This window comes from Eurosta solidaginis, chromosome 1 (assembly GCF_040869045.1).
Source record: "Eurosta solidaginis isolate ZX-2024a chromosome 1, ASM4086904v1, whole genome shotgun sequence".
NCBI classification, from domain to species: domain Eukaryota; kingdom Metazoa; phylum Arthropoda; class Insecta; order Diptera; family Tephritidae; genus Eurosta; species Eurosta solidaginis.
This window is the reverse complement of record NC_090319.1, coordinates 86,745,884-86,762,951: the sequence shown is the minus strand read 5'-3', so window position 1 is coordinate 86,762,951 and position 17,068 is coordinate 86,745,884. Positions and strand designations below refer to the sequence as shown.

The 17,068-nt window shown below is 43.4% G+C and overlaps 1 protein-coding gene across 7 annotated transcripts in view; it reads left to right on the top strand.

Annotated features, from left to right (window-relative positions):
* Sbf (SET domain binding factor) overlaps positions 1-17,068 on the top strand; it is a 154,801-nt gene that overhangs the window by 13,042 nt on the left and 124,691 nt on the right. For all 7 annotated transcript variants that reach the window (XR_010948407.1, XM_067759011.1, XM_067759009.1 and 4 more), the window contains one exon: positions 14,374-14,474. Coding sequence is in view for 6 of the 7 variants with exons in the window: in XM_067759011.1 (XP_067615112.1) it covers positions 14,374-14,474 (101 nt within the window). In the remaining variant the exon portion in view is untranslated. The remainder of the gene's footprint in view (positions 1-14,373; positions 14,475-17,068) is intronic.

Sequence of the window (17,068 nt, the reverse complement as noted above, 5' to 3'; positions counted from 1 at the left end):
TATTCAACGCCTTTGCTAGGTCGCGTCTAGTGAACCCCGTTATCAATATACACTACCCTACCCTTGCAGAAGAAGAAAGCATACTACCAAGGAAACACCAGTCACCCTGGGCCAACTTCGATCTGTACACTGTAATACTTTAAACTCTTACCTGTTCAGAATGTGCCCCCCGTGACACCAACCATCTTCTCAACTGTAATATGGAACCTACGCCTTAAACAGCAACTTCACTATGGTCCAAACCTGTTGTAACTGCTAGTTTCCTTGGACTCCCGTTAAGGGACTTTGACGACAATTTTTGAGTGGTCGCACCCATTGTGGCGAAGCACTCTTAGCACAACAACAACAGTTGTTCCGCACGAATGACAAAAATAGTCGTCTGATGTTACAATGCAAATTTCTGGATGAAAAAGGACTCAACATCAAGTTGCTTGAACCAAACACGTAAGAAATTCAGTTTAAAAATTTTGGAAAGCTGGTTGTCATCCACAGACGGAACAATGAGTTCGGTGTGTAGAAATTACAAACAAGCGAGGGAACAGGACACCACTCTGGTGCCTGTGGTTGTTGTTGTATAAACAGTGACTCGCCCCATTCAATAGGTGCATCCACTCACAAATTGTCATCAAAGGCCTCTAACGGGTTTCCAAGGAAACTAGGAGTTTAAACAGGGTTGGACCATAGGGTTGCTGTTGGACAATAGGGATGCTGTTGTTAGAGGCGTAGGTTTAGATTACAATTGAGCAGTCCTTTGCCACATATGAATCCCCACACCAGCACCTTCTGGTACTAGTTTAACAGCCTTGGTAACTGTTTTTTACCCGTCGACCCTCTGGCTTTGTGGATTTAACTAGCCTCTACAACATGCATGCCTACCTGGCGAATATTCTAAGCGCCCCTTTGAAGGATGTCTCGACCATCTCTGGAACGATTTGATATGACCTCATTGAATCTTCTAGGTCATCAGACCGCGCCCTTCCGAGAGGAACGTAGGGTCGCCAGAGCCTCGCCTACTAAATAAAGCTGATCACCACGAGTGATGAGGTTGACAGTTGGGTTGTAGAAGATGTAAAGTGCGCTGCCAATCCCATGAAAGGTTTGTGCCACTCAACCCCTGGAACCCGTATTACACTTCAAGGATCGCGGAAGGTAATAGAACAGTCAAAATAAGTTAGGTTCCAGATTCTTAATCATGGATACGTTTCTTCGGATACTTCAACAAAAAAAGTACGCCCAATTTTCAAAGCACTACATAAACTACTTTATGAGCGGCAATATTCTCAAAATCTAGCGTGTTTTAAGCGAAAAATCTGAAGCTCAAATTCATCAAAGTAATTAGAATATATCAGTGCGACTTCTTATTTCAACTAGATCTTTACGATACGTCAGATTCTGAAGAAGACTTACAGTAAGAGAATGAACACGCACCATCTTTTTGTCTTCCTCAAAGCAGCTTTAGATAGAGCGAAAAGGATTTGATTGTATGATGCTTTGTCTGAATTTAAGCAAAGGCTTACAATGGACTTTGAGCAAAACCGCCATCCATAATGATTGCGACCTGTCCGAGCCATTCAAACCCAAGCGATGCTTCAGACGAGGCCACTCTTTTAGCTTATGCTATAGTTATGAAACGCGCCAAACGTTCTGCCTTTTTTGGATTTGATAAAAAAGCAAAACAATGAGTGTTTCGGCGAATGCGGACAAGACAAAGTCCTTGCTGTCATCCGAGAAAGCATCGGCGCGCTGGCGCCCTAGCAGCTACGCCACTGTTGACGGATAGAAATCATACGCCGAACAACTCCTGTCAACAAGTGCTACTTTAGGCTAAGTAGGCAACTGAAAAGTAAATTCTTCTCTACGCGAACAAAAATTATGCTTTATAAGTTCCATAGTACCGAGCATGTACTCGTAGCTACTCTTATTACAACAGCACTAGCGGTAGGTAAAGAAGTTATTTTTGCGTAAATATTTCGAATGTGCATATCACGGCGGCCGCGCAACATAAAAACGAATATATTTAATGCTAATTTAATACGGTTTGTTTAAATTTATTACACTTGTTTTTTTTTTTTTAAATATCGAGGGTTGGGCTAGCTTAAACTTAACCCATATGTCCAATCAAAAAACGAAAAGTATTTAATTATACCATATTTAATGCTAATTTAATACGGGTTGTTTAAATTTATTACACCTTTTTTTTTAAATATCGAGGGTTGGGCTAGCCCGTTTTTTGATTGGGCTTAAGTTTAAGCTAGCCCAACCCTCGATTTAAAAAAAAAACAAGTAAGGAAGGGTAATTTCGGGTGTAACCGAACATTACATACTCAGTTGAGAGATATGGAGACAAAATAAGGGAAAATCACCATGTAGGAAAATGAACCTAGGGTAACCATGGAATGTGTTTGTATGACATGTATCAAATGGAAGGTATTAAAGAGTATTTAAAGAGGGAGTGGGCCATAGTTCTATAGGTGGACGCCATTTAGGGATATCACCATAAAGGTGGACCAGGGCTGACTAGAATTTTTTCCTACGATATGAGTATCAAATGAAAGGTGTTAATGAGTATTTTAAAAGGGAGTGGGCCTTAGTTCTATAGGTGGACGCCTTTTCAAGATATCGCCATAAATGTGGACCAGGGGTGACTCTAGAATGCGTTTGTACAATATGGGTATCAAACGAAAGGTGTTAATAAGTATTTTAAAAGGGAGTGTGCCTTAGTTCTATGGGTGGACGCCTTTTCGAGATATCGCCATAAAGGTGGACCAGGGGTGACTCTAGAATTTGTTTGTACGATATGGGTATCAAATGAAAGGTGTTAATGAGTATTTAAAAAGGGCGTGGGCCTTAGTTCTATAGGTAGACGCCTTTTCGAGATATCGTTATAAAGGTGGACCAGGGTTGACTCTAGAATACGTTTGTACGATATGGGTATCGAATTAAAGGAATAAATAGTTTTAAAAGGGAATGGTTGTTGTTGTTGTTGTAGCAATGCTCGCCCCACCTAATAGCCGCGACCGATCACAAATTGTCATCAATATCCTCTAACGGGAGTCCAAGGAAACTTGCCGTTTCAACAGGGGTGGACCATAAGGAAAAGGGTGTTAGAGGCGTTGGTTCCACATTACAATTAAAGAGATGGTTGGTGTCATGTGGGGACACATTGCAAGCGGGGCATACATTTTGTATGTCGGGGTTGATTCTGGATAGGTAAGAGTTTAACCTGTTACAGTATCCAGAACGAAGTTCAGCAAGAGTGACACGCGTTTCCCTGGGGAGTATGCGTTCCTCTTCCGCGAGTTCTGGATATTTTTCTTCAAGTACTGGATTCACCGGGCAATTCCCGACATAAAGGTCAGACGCCTGTCTATGGAGTTCACCAAGGACCTGCTTGTGTTTTTCCGCTTCATACGGCTGGGTTCTCAGGTGCCGTATTTCCTCAAAATGCTTACGGAGATGACTCCTTAGGCCCCTAGGCGGTGCTGGTTCGTCAATCAGATGTCTGTTGGGATGCCCAGGTTTCTGGGTATTCAACAGAAACTGTTTGGTCAGCATCTCATTTCTCTCCCTGATGGGGAGTATTCTCGCCTCATTATGCAGATGGTGTTCTGGGGACATAAGAAGACAGCCCGTGGCGATTCTGAGAGCAGTATTTTGGCAGGCCTGTAGTTTCTTCCAGTGGGTGGTTTTTAGGCTTGGCGACCATATGGGTGACGCGTAGCACGTAATCGGCTGGCTAATTGCTTTGTATGTGGTCAAGAGCGTTTCTTTATCTTTTCCCCAGGTACTGCCAGCAAGGGATTTGAGGATTTTATTACGGCTCTGAATTCTTGGAACAATTGCGGTTGCGTGCGCACCAAAATGTAGATCCTGATCAAACGTCACACCCAAGATTTTGGGGTGTAGGACAGTCGGTAGCGTAGTGCCATCGACGTGGATGTTCAATATGGTCGACATTTGGGGCGTCCATGTTGTAAATAAGGTCGCGGAAGATTTAGTCGGTGACAATGCCAGGTTTCGCGAGGCGAAAAAACTGGAGAGATCAGGGAGATAGGCGTTTATTTTATTGCATAGCTCATCGATCTCTGGGCCTGGGCCTGTGGCCATTATTGTGCAGTCATCGGCGTAGGAAACGATTGTGACTCCTTCCGGTGGTGAAGGTAGCTTAGATATGTAGAAATTAAACAAAAGTGGGGATAGGACACCACCCTGTGGCACCCCTTGTTTAATTCTCCTTTGTTTTGATGTTTCGTTTCTGAATTGCACCGATGCCTGCCGACCACCCAGATAATTTGCGGTCCACCTTTTAAGACATGGGGGAAGGGTAGACCCTTCCAGGTCTTGCAGTAACGAGCCATGGTTGACCGTATCAAAAGCTTTTGATAGGTCTAGCGCTACGAGTACTGTTCTATGGTGGGGGTATTGATTCAAACCGCAATTTATCTGGGTGCTAATGACATTTAGCGCGGAGGTAGTGCTATGGAGTTTTCTGAAGCCATGCTGATGAGGGGCTAGCTGCAAATGTGCTTGGAAATAAGGGAGCAAAATGGCTTCAAGCGTCTTTGCCACTGGCGATAGGAGAGATATCGGACGATATGACTCACCTACGTTAGCTGGTTTCCCAGGCTTTAGTAGCGGGACCACCTTGGCCATTTTCCATTTCTCGGGTATGACAAAGGTGGAAAGAGACAGGTTGAAGACATGCGCTAAATATTTGAAACCCTCTTTCCCTAGGTTTTTAAGCATCGGCATGGCTATGCCGGGGCCCACTGCTTTGGATGGTTTAGCGCGACCAATGGCGTCCTCAACCTCTCTAGCGGTGATGGTGATTGGTGACGCACTGAATTTGTGTTTATGTGCGTGTCTATTGGCTCTCCGTCTATCTTTGTCGACCGTAGGATGCATTGTATACTGTCGGCAGAAAGCGCTCGCGCATTTTTTCGCATCCGACAGCACCTTATCGCCAAAATCGATGGAAACTTTGTCTTTGTGCTTAGTCGGATTCGATAGGGACTTTACGGTGGACCAAACTTTACCTACACCGGTAGAGAGGTTACAACCTCTTAGGTGCTCTTCCCATTTCGGCCGCTTGTGTTCGTCCAAAAGCAATCTGATGCGTTGGTTTATATCCCTTATTTGGGGGTCGCCTGGATCAAGCTGTCTTATAAGGTCGCGTTCCCTCGCTAAGCTCGCGGCCTCCGCCGGGAAGTGGGGCCGGATTTCGGGAATTCTCCCGGCGGGAATGAAATGTGCCGAGGCGGATTCAATGACCTTACGGAAGGCACGCTCCCCTTGGGGGGCATCAGTCGGGATAGGGAGGGCAGCAAAGATGCTGTCTGTTGCAGATTTATATTCTTCCCACTTTCCTTTTTTGAAGTTTATGAAAGTGCGTTTTTCGGTGACGATGAAGTCGGCGGTACGCTCAAACGAAATAAGTATGGGCAGGTGGTCGGATGCCAATGTTACCATCGGCTGCCAGTTGACGCAGTTTACGAGTTCTGCGCTCACGATTGAGAGCTATGACAGCTTCCTACCATACGTGTGGGGGCGTCTCCGTTTATTGTGCAGAACGTCGTTTCGTCTATTTGATCCGCCAACATCTCACCCCTACTGTCCGCCCGCAAGTTTGAATGCCATAGGTCGTGATGGGCATTGAAATCGCCTAAGATAATGCGATTGTTGCCAGTGAGTAAGGCCTCGATATTAGGGTGGTATCCACTGGGGCAACAGGTGACAGGAGGGATGTAGATGTTGATGATTTCTAGATTTGCATCGCCTGACCGGACAGATAGGCCTTGACGTTCTAAGACATTGTCCCTGCGGTCGATGCCAGGATCAAATATATAATATTGCACAGAGTGGTGTATAATAAACGCGAGGCCGCCTCCATTTCCGCTCTCGCGGTCTTTCCTGTGGACATTATAACCAGAGCAGGTCTGCAATGCAGATCTTGCTGTGAGTTTAGTCTCTTGAATCGCAGCAATGCGGATGTTGTGCCGCTTCATGAAATCGACTATCTCCGTAATCTTCCCAGTTAGTCCATTACAGTTTAACTGCAGAATTCTGAAGTGCATGAGGGGTGACGCCGCCACTCTAGGGGTAAGTGACGGGTGACTACGCCTAGGTTGTGGAAGGCCAGGACGCAATTGCTGTTGTGGCCTTGGGACTGGGCGCCCTTGGGCAAGCATTGGGGTACCCGGATGATTTGGGTTTGCGACCTGGCAACATGGCGCCATGAAACCCGTCGAGGGGTTGCCGTCGCGGAGACCAGAACATCTAGGAAAGTGGCACCACCCAAGGCAGGAGCTGCATTGAGCGGATGTCGCAAACCTATATATTCTGCGCTGGCAGACGGTGCAAACGGAGGCAGGGACTAAGAGTCTGTTTCCCTGACCTGCACGATTGCTGCCAGAAAAGAGGGGGGGGGGGGAAGAAGACGGGGGCAGGGGCTGATGCTCAGCATTGCTACCAGCTCTACTACGAAGGTAGTAGTTATGAGTGGTATCAGCTGTTTGAGTTGTTGGCGCCGTGGGGCGCGAGCAGCAGCGGGTACTTGTTGTGGCTTGCTGAGCAGCGAGGCTGCTGGAAGGTAGTGGGGATACGCTTAGGCGTAGACTACGGGACGCCCTTGGGCGTGAGCAGCAAGGAGCCACAAAATATTTATAAAAGTTACGTGGACGTCGGGTTTTGGGATCAAGCCCAGAACAACCTGTCCGATGCAACCATCCCTTGCACGAGACACACTGAACAGAGTATGACCGTCCTAAAAAGATTCTTTTCTGGCAAATGCAGCAAAACCATTTCTCAGGACCGGGGTCAGGAGACGGACCCGGATTGGGTTCGATACCTTCCCGGAGTAAGAGAATATGTAGCAGTCCTGCTGCAAGGAGCTGCTGGGAGGATGACAATTTGTGGGAGGGACGAAACAAATTAAATGTGGTCACACTGAAATGACAGTCCGTGGTCGGGAAAAATCCCGAGTCGCTCCGGTACATAGAACCGACTGCCTTGGGAAGCGGAATGGTGGTAGTTGTATATATGAAGGCGTTTTCGATATATCGACCAAAATGTGGACCAGGGTGACCCAGAACATCATCTGTCGGGTACCGCTAATTTATTTATATATGTAATACCACGAATAGTATTCCTGCCAAGATTCCAAGGGCTTTTGATTTCGCCCTTCAGAAATTTTTCATTTTCATCTACTTAATATGGTAGGTGTCACACCCATTTTACAAAGTTTTTTTCTAAAGTTATATTTTACGTCAATAAACCAATCCAATTACCATGTTTCATCCCTTTTTCGTATTTGGTATAGAAGTATGGCATTTTTTTCATTTTTCGTAATTTTCGATATCGAAAAAGTGGGCGTGGTCATAGTCGGATTTCGGCCATTTTTTATACCAATACAAAGTGAGTTCAGATAAGTACGTGAACTGAGTTTAGTAAAGATATATCGATTTTTGCTCAAGTTATCGTGTTAACGGCCGAGCGGAAGGACAGGCGGTCGACTGTGTATAAAAACTAGGAGTGGCTTCAACCGATTTCGCCCTTTCATAGAAAACAGTTATCGTCCTTCCTAGAATCTAATCCCTCACCAAATTTCACAAGGATTGGTAAATTTTTGTTCGACTTACGGCATTAAAAGTATCCTAGACAAATGTAATGAAAAAGGGCGGAGCCACACCCATTTTGAAATTTTCTTTTATTTTTGTATTTTGTTGCACCACATCATTACTGAGGTTGAATGTTGACATAATTTACTTATATACTGTAAAGATATTAAATTTTTTGTTAAAATTTGACTTAAAAACATTTTTTTTAAAAGTGGGTGTGGTCGTTCTCCGATTTTGCAAATTTTTATTAAGCATACATATAGTAATAGTAGTAACGTTCCTGCCAAATTTCATTATGATATCTTCAACGACTGCCAAATTACAGCTTGCAAAACTTTTAAATTACCTTCTTTTAAAAGTGGCCGGTGCCACGCCCATTATCCAAAATTTTACTAATTTTCTATTCTGCGTCATAAGTTCAACTCACCTACCAATTTCATCGCTTTATCCGTCTTTGGTAATGAATTATCGCACTTCTTCGGTTTTTCGAAATTTGCGATATCGAAAAAATGGGCGTGGTTATAGTCCGATATTGTTCATTTTAAATAGCGATCTGAGATGACTGCCCAGGATCGTACATACCAAATTACATCAAGATACCTCAAAATTTACTCAAGTTAACGTGTTAACGGACGGACGGACGGTTCAATCAAATTTTTTTTTCGATACTGATGATTTTGATTTATGGAAGTCTATATCTATCTCGATTCCTTTATACTTGTACAACCAACCGTTATCCAATCAAAGTTAATATACTCTGTGAGCTCTACTCAACTGAGTATAAAAACAAGTGTAATAAATTCAATTAACCCGTATTAAATTAGCATTAAATATGGTGTAATTAAATACGTTTTCAGTTTTTGATTGGGCATATGGGTTGGGCTAGCTTAAACTTAAGCTAGCCCAACCCTCGATATTTTTTAAAAAACAAGTGTAATAAATTTATTTAACCCGTATTAAATTAGTTTTAAATATTGTGCAATTTAGTACGGTCTCGTTTTTTGATTGGGCTGGAAAGGTTGGGCTAGCTTAAGGGACCTCTGCAGATCCTGGGTTCACGCCCGGGCAAAGCAACATCAACACTTTAGAAACAAGGGTTTTCAATTAGTAGAAAATTTTTCTAAGCCGGGTCGCTCCTTGGCAGTGTTTGGAAAGCACTCCGAGTGTATTTCTGCCATGAAAAGCTCTCAGTGAAAATTCATCTGCTAGCAGATACCGTTCGGAGTCGGCATAAAACATGTAGGTCCCGTCCCGCCAATTTGTAGGAACAATTAAAAGGAGCACGACGCAATTTGGAAGAGAAGATCGGCCTAAAATCTCTTCGGAGGTTATCGCGCCTTACATTTGTTTATTTACATATATCCGTTGGTCTCTCTTTGGGGTTTCGAGAAGAAAATACGTAAATTTTGATAGGTCTGTAGGCATTTGGTGTTCCGTGCCAAGCTTTACAGTACAAATGTAATTCGGTCAATTTTTGTGAACAGTTTGTAGACAAGCTTTGCAGATATGCTTGCGCGAATTTGCAAATAAACTGCAGTTGCCATTTTCAGTTCAACGGGAATGATATAAGGTCCTTGAGATGTATGGGGATCGAAGGATTTGATGGTCCATTACAGAGATTCAAAGGGGTGGAAAGATTAAATAGCCTTTTAAACTTTATGAAAATTCATTATATGGCTTTTAGCATTTCAATGATAGGCAAAGATCAATAGATCGCAATTCCGCATGCAGCTGGGTTCTTAGTTCTTCTAAAAACACCGTTGAACCTTCGCAACTGCCTTCTTGACGATTTATAAAGCTTACGAAAATCCGGTTCATTTTGCTTATTTCAAAGGCTTTCTCTGTTTTTCCTGACCAAAAGAATATCAGATTTCCATTACAGCCGCTCCGCATTTTTCTGAAGAATTTGTAGTGTTTAGTTGAGCATATTATGAGCCCTTAATGGAAAGCAGGAGCTATGCTGAAAAGTATGTGTAAAAAGCGAATTTGATATTACCTATTTAAAAATACCCATCGTGCCCTACAGTCATCTTTTTTAGTGATAAGAGTAAATTTGTTAGTCGATGGTCGTAGAACCTGCTCATGAGCTTCGACATTTTGCAGCCCCGCGCTTATTTCCACGGGTCGCCAGGTTGGCCGATCACCTGTTTCTTATCTCGCCTAATCTGATTCGGACGTCTACGGCACAAGCTTCGAGGGATGTGCCGTGTTTAGCTAGCTGATCCGCTTATTCAATTCCATTTATTCCCATATGCCTAGACTCTTTCCAGGGATTGCGTACACTGCAACACACTTTTTGATTTGGCGTTTTGGGAGATAATTGCCTTGATTGCTGCTCGGCTGTCAATGTAACAGTTGAAGCGGCTACAATTTAAGCTATTTTCCGCCAGTTTTTCTACTGCTTTAGTCACGGCTACTACTTCCGCCTGAAAAACACTACAGTGATCTGACAGCCTGTAGGATCTGTTTGTTTCCGGATTAGCGCAGCATACCGCAGACCCTACTCCTTTCATTACTTTGGAACCTTCCGGTGTACACATGTTACGCCTCGTCTGCCATTTCAGCACTCTTGCGCCAACCTTACACCGCTATTGTGGCTCTAAGAGACCCATCGAAGCTCGGGTAGGGAAATGATACAACAACAACAACAAGGTAGTCCTATATTTGATGACGCTATCGGATAACCTGCATACTTCCTCTAATTTTTTGAGGAAGATACTTTTTGTGTGTCCACCAAACAAGGACTTTGTAGTATAGAATCGGCTTTACAATCGCGCTAAATATTCAATAAGAGAGAGGGCTATAGACCCCAAGTACACCTCGGCTTACTTTTACATGCATAAAGTGCCGTCTAGTCCTTCCTCTACGTTGAGCTTCCATGACAACTAACTGTCTAGAATGAATCCTAATTATTTGGGAAAAGTTTTTTGCTGCAGGTTCGGCCCTCCAGCTTAGGTCTAGTCCGATTGGGGAACTTATACCTCCTATTAAACAACACAATATCCGTCTTTTCTGCGTTGGCGCTCAACCCCGATATTAAATGACCAGGTATCTTAATCCCAAAGCGCCCGACCCATTAAATAGCTTTCACTGCGAAGTAATCTTCGTGCAGCTGATCCATCTGGTTAGGGATGAACGTACTTAAGGCCCTCCATGGTCACCTGTTTAGAGACATTGCTATGTCCAAGAAGACCCCTAAGGCGTACTTTTTATTCCAAGGGTCTCGTTATGTTTATAACCACCCTATGCAGTACCGTTTCTACCGACTTGCCTTTGGTGTACGCATGGACAACAGCTTTCCTTGCATGTTGGCTATCTGTCTCTTAACGCTTTTGAGCAGAAATGATGTTAAAATAATGGGTATGTAGTCCTTGGGATATATATGACTGAACATCCCTCGCCTTTTGTAGTAATACGCGACACTTCATGAGTGGGGTACGTGATTCAGTCTTGTGCACTCTTAGATTTTTTTTAAACCATTCCACGATCGCTTTACGCGAGATGGCAGCATGGTAGAGAATATACCATCTGGGCCTGGTGATTAAAACTTAGAAAAAGTCTTCGCCGCCCATTCGATCTTGATATAAGTCATCAATCTCGGCATTACATGCTCCGTGATCGAAGTGTAAGTGTTGTCTGCATCGGGAAATCTGCGTCGAGAAACGATTTAAGGGACTCTTCACTACTATATGACCATTCCCCGTTCTCTTTCTTTATTAGCCCCTGGACTGTATTTCCATAGCTAAAACTTTCTTTAATTCTTTCCGGTACAGTTTTTCGTTGATAATGGTAGAATCGTAAATTTCAATATAATCTTGCCATGCATGAATTTTTTTAAATAGATCAGCAGGGGGGTGAGTTGTATGGTGGTTAGCAAAGGTAACCACTGTGAAATAAGTATACACAATTCAGGAGTTTTTTTTATTTATTCAAAACAAGTATTATAAATGTTCATGGTGATAATTAAAACACTCTTTTCCTTCCCGGTAGCAAAGAGAGCTCCATACAGTACGCACAGGCATATATTTCGTGCTACACACACTGCAGCGGCTTGCGGTACCTCTTATAGACTGATGGTTACCCATAGCAAGCCCTATTGCTGCAAGTACTTCCGGTTTGTGCTTCTTTATATAAGCACAGGTAGGCGAATCCGAGTTGCTGAAAAACGCGACATTTTTCTTACTTATATCAGCAGGTGCCAGCATATCTTGGTAAACATGTCGCCTAAAATCCTTGAGACACAACTCCTCTAATCCTGAGATAGGGTCTTTTTGTAACTCTTTATAGATGGTGCATTATAAATTTCACTGTGGTAATCTAGAAAATGAAAGAATATTTGGTGCCACCATTTTTTTGATTTGCGGTCAATCGCATAGCTTCCCCTCAATTGGTCACATTTATCCACGAAATTCATATTTTCATTGTAGTCCTTCAAGGCCAGAGGGCATGACACTTCAACTCTACCCAATTTTTTCTTTTCTTCTTACATGAACCAGATCTCTGGGATCATGGAGGTTACTCAAAATGAAAACGCAACGTTTATCTTTCCATTTCATAAAGGAAACCATCTGATTGTCACTGACTCTATAATCGTATTCTCCGCGCTTCAATTCCTCATCGGTTCAAATTAGGGAGATGTTTACGAGATTCATTTACTGTCCCACATGCTTAGACGTTCTTCTGACGTAAATTGACCTGCAGTTCGTTTGACCTGGTTGTTTCGTCCGGCAAATGGTTTGAAGTTGTAAAGTTTTCAGGAGCTAAAATTGTTTAAGCTTTCTTCCATTTTGTAGGGCCCACACCAAGGGCTAGTAGCGAAATACCTTCGGTAGTAGACTGATTACGTCCAAGCAGATGGGATAAGGGAGCTTCATCGTCAGTGTCATACTCCTCATCAGATGGAAAAAAATTGTCACCAAGTGAAAACTGTTGCGAGTCAAGGGGAACGTCTTCAATATCAGGTTCGTCTTCATCAGATCCATCTCCACCCGCACAGCTATCAGTATCTGAAAGTATATCTTCATATATCAATAAGTTTTCAATTTCACGATCAGATAACTTCTTCTTGGCCATTTTCTCTAAAAACTCTAAATTTTTGTTTTATATTGTATTTCACTAAAATTCGCGTAAAGTTTAGCTACTTATCGAGCGGTGGCTACCTTTGTTAATCACTTTGAAAAAGTCAAATTATTGCAAAAATTTTGGGAAACTTGAGTTGGATTTTACACTTAGAGTATAAGAATACGTATTTTGCACAAAATTAACGGCTAAATATGGTATTTGCTTGCCAGCAAAGAAAAAATATTCACAAACGCTCACGGCCTTGAAATTCGTAATTTCGATTGAAATTTCATAACTGTAAATGTCCGTTGAGCTTGGAATTTTGAAATATTTGTTTAACAGAAATCTCATGGCTGCCTTAACGAAGCATCACAATACACAACGTTTCCGTAGGGTGGCGCTGTTTTCAGTTACACATCAAAATTAAGGTGGTTAACTGTAGTGGTCATCATGAAGAAAAGAGTTAACGGGGCTGTTTCGCTGGTGTACGCTTGCACGTTGCTCTGCACGACCTTTGGCAGTTTAAATATTTCCTTTAGCTGTCTTCTAAGAAGAATCAGCTCCTTGCTTCACCATGGCGGCGTTGATTTTCTTATGAATATTCTTAGGAGACAAGCTCTGTTGTACGCAGTCATAACCGTCTTTGACAGGAAGTTATTCCTCCAGTTCTTATATAGTGGCAACCTCTTAGGGCTGTCCCAGTTTTGTTTCTAAATCTTCATGGGATTTGGTGCATTCCGTTGACCTAGGGTTCTAAAGGTTCCTCGCTTCTATACCCCGTTTGGGGTATCTGAAGCGGACATTTTTTGAATATGAATTCGTCGGTTCTATGGAAGATTAACGCTTTTCTGTTCTTCGCGTGGAAAACAAGCACAGTTCGTTGTTCGCGTGGAAAACTTCCTAGAAAACTGTGCTAGTTTTTAGCTCGAACGCGTACCGTGTCAGTCTTCTCAATATAAACTGAAAAATGTGTAATCTCCCTAAAGAAGGTGTGACATTTCATTATTTTCTCGGCAGTCCAATGTGCATGTAATTGCATACATTAACTTCTTGAATAGCATGCCAGCAGTTGATTGCTAATTTAAGTTATTTTTTTATTGTTTATTGCAATATTAGCAATGCAATAAACACTTCACAAAATTAAAAAAAACTTATTGTAACGAATTTAGTGAAATTCCGCTTATTCCAAACCTTCTGCTAACGTTCGAATCGCTAAACTCCAATATTCAATAATGCAAAATGGTCTTTATTAGACTACTTTGAGAGTACTTCACAATAACTCTTACTTCACAACTAATTGCGTGTTAAAATCAAACTGTTTACTGATTCCTCAGCTTGCGCTGCTTTTATACTCTTAGTTTTCTTGTTGATCCATTTCCCCTAAGGTCTAGTAATTTCGTGAATGCTTGGTTACCAGCCATATATATGTATATTTGTAGTTCGTAGCCATATACGTGTGTATATGTGAGTACTACTTCGGCTGATGATGACATGCGTTTGTGAGTATTTCTCCGCTGCCCTGTATGTATGTATGTGGGTAAATGATGATTGATTTGTTTACGTACATACGAGTGGTTGCTTAGTATCGGCTTAGTGATACTAGTATGGCTTAGTGGTGCGTCACAATATTTAAGATGATTGTCTCACACTTTTTTAATTGATTTAAAAGCAATTAAATTTTTTGTTCTATTTTCAGGAACCGCTGCCGGGAGCAGTCAAATGTCATGTGGGAAAATCGTGCAGCGTTTTCCTGAGACGGACTGGTCGGATACGCCATTTATTGAGGGCATCGAATGGGTATGAATGTACAATTGATAGAGATTTTGTTTAAGAGTACATACGAGGGCAGTCTGATAAACCTACTGATTATGAATATTATTACCGATACTGATGTCACATTGTATCAATATTTTCCAAAATATCGAAGAATATTTTTGTGGGCTTTTAAAATCTTCTTTTATATTCCTGTACTGCTCTTTTCGGCACGACATACTTACCACAAAGGCAAGTCAGTCGATACTGCATTGCGTAGAGAGGTCGGTAATATGCCCTTGGTGTTTTTCTGGACATTGCCAGGACTTTCAACAATGTCTCGAAATGGCCTTTGATAGACAATCTCAACAAAATTGAAATACATGCGGCATTAACAAATTGAATCTGATCCAAGTTAAGCAGAAAGATCTCATCGCAATGGTGCCTATATAAGGCCACATGATCTGTAAGCAGAGGGTGGAGTATTATCACCAATGTTGTATACTCTGGTCAACAACCAATTGCATAGGCGGTTCGTCCAGAGTACCAGCAAAACTAACGGCATATGCAGATGACGCTTCTCGGCCTATGGCTTAGATCAAAAGTGTAGTTAATCAATAAACTTTTTGATCAGACACTGCTTTGTTCATCAACGCCGTGTCTAACCCTATAATCAATACAAGTGTCATACGGTTTGAGTCATTTAAAAGCGAGTTTGAGTTGTGTTGTCCTTTTTTTCACATTTTTTCCCCTTTTTTTATTTTTGTATTGTGACGCGTGCATGCAGCTGCTGGTTTGACAACTCTAGAGTTGGATTACCCTGGGGCAGCGAAACTGGTCATCAGGATTAGCCTGGTGGCTGTCGTGTGTTGTGTTTGTTGTCCGTCCTGTGTATGACTGAGCTTGTTGGTCTTGCGGCTTAGAGCTGTCTGACTGTATCAGGCGATATCGGGCCATCAGGATTAGCCTGTCGGTTGGAGGGTGCGGAGCTGTTTGTGTATGACTGGGTTCCCCGGTGGAAGGCTCAGAGCCGACTACCAAGAGGGGGAGCGAAAACGTCTCGCAGCTTGGGCGGAATCACTGACTGACTTGTAATTGTTTGTCAAATTGTAAATCCCCTCCCCCTCTGGTAGGATGGCTGAGGAGCCGGATGCCAAAGTAATGGCTGAGGGCAACATCATGGTCATCCTATTGCCAGTGGATGAGCGTGCTCTCTTGTGCCCGCTGTGCTCCGATAGACGGATTGGTCACTATGCGGGAGCGCGAAAGGAGGAGAATCTGCTGCGCCGCAAAGAGCACCATCCAGACATGCCACCACGATTCCGCTGCTGGAGAAGCTCTTTTGAGGCTCCTCCCACAGCGAAATATCAGAGAAAAGTGGTACGGCAACACTGCTCTACCTGCGTACCAGAGCGTGTTGTACCATCGGCAGGCGCGAGGGACAGTGAGCGCCGCCAAGATATTCGCCAACAAATTGGAGCAACGTCCGAGCGACCAGTGCCGACTGTTGATACTCGAACTAGAAGAAGAGGAACACGCTCAACAATAGAATCAAGAGCGACTATACCGCTTACGCAGCCTCTCATGAGTAACGAAGTGTATGCAGTGGATGCTTCGGGTTCATCGAACCCGTCGTCAACCTCAGCTGCCGCTACACAAAGAACGGAAAACATAATTTCTGATAACACACTGGTAAATGCCGATCAGTTACCACCAGCGACACCCTCCCCACCCGCAATTATTATCCAAACACTTACGCCAACGGAAATAGCAGGAAATACAATAGCCAATAGCAACATACTAATTTCCATGCAATCACCGCCAGTGGCGCAGTCCCCTGCGTTGTCAGAGGAGGATAATTCGCAAAGAGTAACCCCACATACAAGCCCACCGTTAGGGGCCACGCTACACCCCACGCACCGAAACCAACGCACCATCACCAGTAAAGCCGTTAACTGCCCACCTCGGTACAAACGCAGATAAACGACGAATAATCGAGGCTTTGAACTTATTAACCGACCAAGGGCAATCAGAAGAAGCCTCAGTCGAAGCTATGAGATACCTATCGAGGTTATCCGTCCGTACAGACCGACAGACTGTGAGAGGAGCTCACCCAGGTCGTGGTGGAAGAAACACCCCACGCAGAGGAGGGCTTCAGATCGTATACGGGAGGCCGCCAGACTACAGCGTCTATATAGGAACAACAGGAAGAAAGCGGTGCAAGAAATTCTGACAGGTTCCAATAGGACTTGCCAGATACCCTTAGCAACCCTCGAGCACCACTTTCGTACCCTAGCTGCGCCCAGAGACGTCGAGGAAGACTGGCCGAATATATTCGATCGCGAAGACCCCTCCACCTCAAGCAACGAGGCATTGACTCGTCCATTCACCAGACAAGAGGTTATGGACAGGCTAAAGGTCGGGCAAATTCATCTCCCGGTCCTGATGGCCTGACCTACTACGACCTGCGGAAGGCCGACCCAAAGGCTCAAGTGCTGACAGCGTGATTCAACGCAGTGCTGAGAATGGAGTCGGTTCCAGTAAAATGGAAAGAAAGCCACACAATTCTATTGTACAAAAAGGACGACTCGAGTGAGGTGGCAAACTGGAGACCGATATCCCTAGGGGACACGGTGCCG